This window comes from Cydia fagiglandana, chromosome 2 (genome assembly GCF_963556715.1).
Source record: "Cydia fagiglandana chromosome 2, ilCydFagi1.1, whole genome shotgun sequence".
In the NCBI taxonomy this organism is placed as follows: domain Eukaryota; kingdom Metazoa; phylum Arthropoda; class Insecta; order Lepidoptera; family Tortricidae; genus Cydia; species Cydia fagiglandana.
In genome coordinates this window covers 21,584,682-21,591,548 of record NC_085933.1, presented here as the reverse complement: position 1 = coordinate 21,591,548, position 6,867 = coordinate 21,584,682, and the positions used below count along the sequence as shown (strand labels likewise).

The following is a 6,867-nucleotide window of genomic DNA, read 5'->3' as shown; positions in this document are numbered from 1 at the left end:
CTGAAATCTACGACATCTACATAGGGTTGCCAGATCGAAAGACGCTATTATCGGGAAACAATAGAAAATTTTTCGGGATTTTGGGACTTAAGGGAAAAAACATTCAAATTAAAGTAATTGTATTAAAACAACGATATTTTACATTATTAGCACTACGTCAGCTCGCTCGCTCGACAACAGTTCGGAGCTTGAAATTATTGTTTAAAAAAGTGCAGCTGTTTTTCGGGACAGTTAACACTTTGTCGGGAATCGGGAACACATGCTAAAAATCGGGAGAATCCCGCTAAATCCCGACCATCTGGCAACCCTACATCTACATCTCTGTAAAAAATACGTTCACGGAGCTCAGTCCAAAGGAATTATACTTTTTTGTTCGCATAACATAAATATTTTGCTCTTTTTTTAAATCAATTAAAGCTAAACATTTAATTTAACTTAGATTTTTTTTAAAAGTGATTTTTATAATCCTGTGGCTGTGACTTTAATTTCCAGGGCACAAATTGACATTAAAAAAAGTTTTAGTGTAGCGCTTTTATCTAACGTTAATATATTCGATCGATTATAATTTAAATTACTAAATATAATAATCAAAACAATATTAGATTACACCAAGAAAAGTCTGCAGCGATTTCAATAGCCCACGCACGGCAAGTGTTATTTATACGACATAATTTCGCAGAAGTTTGGCTTTTAAAATAACACTAGCACTGACTAGCACTTACAGACTTTTCTTGGTCCAACTTTAATAATAATAATTACTAACCTGCGCCAATTCTGAACTGTAATAAAATTGAACTGTTGAGTAGAACATCCGGACATACGAAAGCATAGATGCCCAAGCTTTAACGGAGACCTTAGCTGTCGCTTGGTCAATAGGGACAATTTGTTCAACCAATTTGTAATTTTAGTACAAAAATGGTCCAAAAAAAAGCTTGAAACATTTTTTTATTTAGGGTGTCTCGTTTGATAATTTTGGTTTTAGATTGTGTTCATCTATCGGTTCATCACCACTACATAAAAGTGCCGCGCCATTGCATCTGTCAAAGTCAAACCGTCAAAAATTGCTTTGTTTTCTCGGGCCGCGGCCGCCGACTTGCAATTTCGTTTGATTGTATGAGTACGGTTTTCTACTTAAAAAAGTGATATAATTTCAATAATAAACTTTACGAGATCATCATCATGGACGACCAAGCTTGTCCACGTTGTAAAACCACTAAGTATAGAAATCCATCGCTAAAATTGATGGTAAACGTTTGTGGCCATGCTTTATGCGAAAGTTGTGTAGATCTACTATTTTTGAAAGGTAATTTACTCATATTTTACTCATAAATAGCAATATTAAATATACTTGTGGTGTAATTAATTAAAATGTATCACTGGATAGTCTTAAAACTTCACGTGTTTGTATTTTTTCATTTTATTTTAAGGATCCGGTTCCTGCCCCGATTGCAACGTGCCACTACGACGGAGCAACTTCCGTGTTCAATTATTTGAAGATGCCATGGTTGAAAAAGAAATAGACATTAGAAAACGCGTATTGAAAGATTATAATAAAAAAGAGGAAGATTTTGCTACTCTAAGAGAATACAATGATTACTTGGAAGAAATAGAAACTATTATATTTAATTTAACGAATAATATAGATGTAGTAGGTACTAATAAGAGGATTGAGCAGTATAAGAAGGAAAACAAAGAACTTATTAATAAAAACAAAGCAAAAATTGGTAAGTTCTTAGCCCCCTTATTCATAAAACTTTAGAGACGTTTTACCTATCCTTTTCTTACAAATTACAGTTAAAGAAACATTTCATAGCAAATTCAGGCCAGTAAGGTGTTTAATCTTTTGCAGTCAAAATTTAACAAACAGTGTGGTGGAGAGGAGCTATAATTTATTTATGTAAATTAATTTTCAATTATCATAACACAATTGTTACTTATTTCAGGTCGGGAAGAATTAGAGCTTGAAGAAATACTAGAAATTGAGAAACAAATGGAGGAACTCAAGCGATCAGAGATACTCCGGCTCGAACAAGAGGCTAAAAAGGCCAAGATTCGGGAGAAGGAGGCTTTGATTGACGAGTTGATGTTTGCTGACGGTGATGCCAAAGACATCTTGAACACATTTGCTCAAAATGCCATTGCCAATAAGCAGGAGGCTGAGGTGGTGCCTATTGTGCCAAAGGTGAGGATTTGGTTCATAAGTGAATGGGAATCCTTAACACTTTGAAGGACACTATGCCTGTTGTACAGTCGCCATCAGATATATCGGAGCGGCCAAGGTGCTCATAAATATCTGAGCATGCCTGTACTGTCAAGGCGTTAGAGTGCGTGTTCAGATATTGTGAACACCTTGGCCGCTCCGATATATCTGATGGGGACTGTAATTGTAATTAGCCTTTATTATTGAAGTTAGTTGTTACATACTATATATTAAATCAGTTTCATAACTTTAACTTCAACTCATTCTTTGATGTAGGTAGGCCTTCTCCATAGCTTTCCATTTGTTTCTTTCTTTTGCTGTTTGCATCCATTTACCTCCTGTTATTGTTAGATCATTCAACCATCTAAACTTTTGTAGACCACTCTTTCTATTATTATATCTTGGGCACCACTCTACAAGGTTCTTTGTCCACTTATCTAGGGTTTCTCTCATCATATGCTATGATGCAATTATATAGCTTAACAACTCTTAATTGAAAGTACAGTACTTTCAATGTGTGAAACATGTTAGGAAGTATTGATATCACATTTTTATATTAGACTCCTGATGCTTTCTTATCTCGAACACTGCAAGATAAGGCTCTTGTAAATTTTGGTAGTTTTTCCGGCCTGGCCATGATATGACACTATACATAATTTCCCGGCCTCTATGTATAGTAATGTACTACTCATTTTTAGGTAACTCACTTCTCCTCTGGAGTGAAGTTCACAAGAGGAGCCAGTGGCCAGCAACCATTACCGACCTTCGAAGAGGGCCCTCTGTACAAATATGAGGCTCCAGTCATACCAGACCGATGTGGGCCTGATGCCCCAACCATTCAGGAGATTGTTACTGGTGGATACTTGCAACATGTTAGGTATGTACTCATAGTTGAGAGTAAATATTTAAGTGTTTCATTGCTATGATTTAATAATCATTCTTAACCGTGTTTTAGCCTACCTTTCTGATAGAGTTTTGACTGCTAAAATATTTAGATGAATCTGTTAGTCTTATTGTAATGTCAGTATTAATATATTTAAGTTACTGTTGATCATTTTTTTTATAGGATAATTAATACATTTGAAATTTTTGAATGAGTCTGTATGAGAATAAAGGGCTTGGGTTGGGAAATAGGGCTTGAAAAGGTTTAAGTAATACACTGCAGTTTCATTTTGCCTTTTTTTTCACTTTAACTTTACACTAGTATGTCTCATTCTATTTAAGTGTTATGGGCACTATGTGAAGATAATACACATGCATAAATGAACATATAAATATTTAGAAAATTGCAAACTCCTGAATATAATTCCTGGGGTCTGTTTATCATAAGCTTGTAACTTGTAATACAAGTGGAAATCCCTTTTTGACAGCTTTTGTTAGAAAGGGACTTCCACTTGTGTTGATAAATAGTGTTGATGTGGAGTATACTGGTGTACAGCTCTAAACCTATTGCAAATACAAAGTAAAATTTTTATTTAAAACTTTTTACAGAGCAGAGAACGAAGCAGAGAAGGCTGGCGGTTACTCATCAACTCTGCCGTGTTTGCGTGCCCTTCAGGACGCCCTGGCTGGCCTCTACCATGCCAGCTGACCCGGAGACCCCACCGAAACTGTCATCATACTCGACTAGCTATCTAATCACAGGCTGCATTCCAATGGAGGACAAACAGAAAGAAAAATAAATTATTTTAGAGTATGTAGGTAGGTAGTAACACTATTTTGTACAGAATTTCTACTGTCTAACTAGAAATTAATCGTAACTCTACTCTGTGAACGTTAATTATAGAAAGTAACTTTAACTCAAGCTTCAAGATTTCAAGTCATTTTGTCGAGGCGCATAGTATGACCTAGGTACGTCAGTTTGTCATAATTGTTGCCCCTTTCTTTAGGGTGATTCTTTTGAATTGAAGGTAGCTTTTGAGCTGTTTTCAATAGAATTACTCGTACCTGCAGAAAGAGATACAAAACGAGGACATCATTTAAAGTCAGTTTCATTGTTTAATGTACCATCACGCTCCGCGATTATTGCGCCATATAGCTCCTAAATTAAATTCCTAAATTCCTCCTTCTAGCTAAATTGGTTGATCAATACTTGCGCTATAGAATTTGCAATTTACCAAGAACCCTAAATGGTATAACAATCCCGTGTGGTGACTGTACATTTTAAGTTTTAACAATATGGCAGAAAGTCCTTAGCATTGATTAAACTATTCCGTTGGACTCGTCTATTGTTTTGGAGAAGACTATATTATTCGACTCTTCTTCAATTTCGAATACGAAAAGTTTATTAAAAAAACTTTGATATATAACATCCTATCGCAATTTGAAATATCGGTTGCAGCCTACCTCACCTTAAGTGAACATTACGAGTCCAATCCCTTCACATTATTACAGGGAACTTAAAGTTAAAATTATTTGAGATTAACGAGTTGTAAAAAAATCAGTCTTACGATCTTAATAAGAGTAATAAGAAAATTCAGATTCTACAGGGTTACTTTTTTACCAGTACAATAAATCAACATACGTAATTGTTGCCAAAAATAAAAAATACCAGCATTCTTTGTTACTACTATTTGGGAACAAAAAAACAAAAATACCAATGCCCGAACTTATCCGCTAAAGTACTAGAAAATGTGGATGCCTTACGCATCAATTAGCAAACGCACGAATTGGCAACTGTTTGTTTACGTCATCGCGCGCGATTTCATACCGTTGACTTGACACCTTGTAATTAGTGCAACCAGATGTTACTAAATTGGTGAAGGATAAATTAATTATTGCGAAATAAAAAAAAAAATTTTTTTATTTGTGCTATGTGATCTATTATCGATGATGTGGTAAAATTTATTGTACCGGTAAAAAAGTAACCCTGTATACCTTTTAACCGCTAAAGACGTCAACTAACGCGCGCAGCTACAGTCCAATATCAACCTTCGTGCCTCTAACAAAGGTTCACGATTGCGCGCTGCTGCCTCATACGGGTATCGTCTTGGGTCATCCCATTCGTTTTTCGTCAAGTTCTTAAATTGGTCCTATTCTACTTTCGTCACTCATTCTACATTCATCACAATCGTCGGTGGCTTTCAATGTAGAATGCGTGACGAAAGCAGAATAGGACTAATTTAAGAACTTGACGAAAAACGAATGGGACGACCCAAGACGATACCCTAATACGTTAGGCGTGGCGTTCAAAGGGTTAACAATTTTGTAAGTTAACTCAATAATTATCAATTATAAGTGTACACCAAACTAGCTTAGGGCCACTTGCACCACCCCACTAACCCGGGGTTAACCGGTTAAATCGTTAACCTAGTGTCAAATTGTACTGGTAACCATGGTAACGCAAAGGTTTAACCGCTAAACCCCGGGTTAGTGAATGGTGCAAGTGGCCCTTATTGAAGTGTAAATACTTAGTTAAGCTATTTAATTACTGTGTGTTGTTGTTGTTATTGTTGTTTGGTAATACATTGAGTGCATTTGAACGTTGATTTCATTATTGCCGTCCTCGCCGCCCCTGCAGAATGAATGAGCCATCCCTACTATGAAAAACAAGACGCGTTGAAAATAATTTTCGTAGGGCATATATTTTATTGCTTGACGCTTAAAGGGTTGTTGACCGAGCGTTAGCGTAGGTTACGTTTCAGCTCGAGCAAAAATGTTTTCGTAAGTATGCCCGAATGTTCTCGACAGGTTGCAATTCTCAACCGATTCTCATGAAATTTTGTGAGTAAATAGGTTCGATAATGAAATAGATTTTTTTTGTTGATAATTCGTTTTGGAAAACTCAAAATGGCGGAGCCATAGGTACGTTTATTCAGTTTAAAGCTATCACAGAGCCTTTAAATAGGTAGGTAATGCTATGAAACGCATGTCGAGTAACAAGATTCACAACACTTTTTGGGTTCCGTACCTGAAGGGTAAAAATGAGACCCTATTACTGTCTGTCAGTCACCAAACTGTATCTCACGAACCGTGATAGCTAGACAGTTGTAATTTTCACATATGATGTATTTCTGTTGCCGCTATAACAACAAATATTAAAAACAATAAAATAAATATTTTAGCGGGACTCCCATACAACAAACGTGTTTTTTTTTGCCGTTTTTTGCGTAATAGTACGGAGTGGTTGCTAATTTCGGGTAGTTAAGTGGTGTCTTATTGATATCTCCGTTGACATTTGCAGGGATGTCAGTCTTTCCATGACCACTGCTGGTGCAACTCAGCTAAAACATGGGAAATTAAGGTAAAAACAATGAAATTATATCGCTGTAGACCCGTTTGTGTAATTAATGTATAATGGTACGGAACCCTTCGTGCACGAGTCCAACTCGCACTTGGCCGGTTTATTTCTATCTTCGCCGTTACCGTTGACATAACGTTACCGTGCTACCAAAACCTGTTAATTTTGACCACTACACTTTTATTTGGTTAATATTAAGTTATAGAAACCAAGACACGTGCTTTACCTAAGCCGGCTTTTGTCGGCACATAACTCCAACGTCAACATCCATGTTTGTAGTACTTAAATGCAATGAACCTGCATTCAATGCCGAAGGAAACTAAACTTTAGTGCCTTCTTTTAAGGTCCTCAGGGAATTAGTTTGTGTATTTATGACGCGGCGCTTTTACACCTTATCGCTTGACCAATATTTGCTCCTTGCTCGTAG

General features: G+C 36.3%; 1 protein-coding gene across 1 annotated transcript; it reads left to right on the top strand.

The window, feature by feature from the left end:
* The first annotated feature begins 1,062 nt into the window (after positions 1–1,062).
* Positions 1,063–5,682, top strand: LOC134678401 (CDK-activating kinase assembly factor MAT1). Its single transcript, XM_063536970.1, has 5 exons — positions 1,063–1,303; positions 1,428–1,724; positions 1,944–2,182; positions 2,899–3,077; positions 3,692–5,682. The coding sequence occupies exons 1-5, from the start codon at positions 1,180–1,182 to the stop codon at positions 3,789–3,791; spliced, it is 939 nt and encodes a 312-aa protein (XP_063393040.1). The 5' UTR covers positions 1,063–1,179; the 3' UTR covers positions 3,792–5,682.
* The last annotated feature ends 1,185 nt before the right edge of the window (positions 5,683–6,867 follow it).

Excerpts from the sequence above, each read along its gene's own strand:
- LOC134678401 (XM_063536970.1), top strand. The coding sequence starts at position 1,180 with ATGGACGACCAAGCTTGTCCACGTTGTAAAACCACTAAGTATAGAAAT. Across the intron at positions 1,304-1,427 it reads AGATCTACTATTTTTGAAAG|GATCCGGTTCCTGCCCCGAT; the intron begins GTAATTTACTCA and ends TTTTATTTTAAG. Across the intron at positions 2,183-2,898 it reads TGGTGCCTATTGTGCCAAAG|GTAACTCACTTCTCCTCTGG; the intron begins GTGAGGATTTGG and ends ACTCATTTTTAG.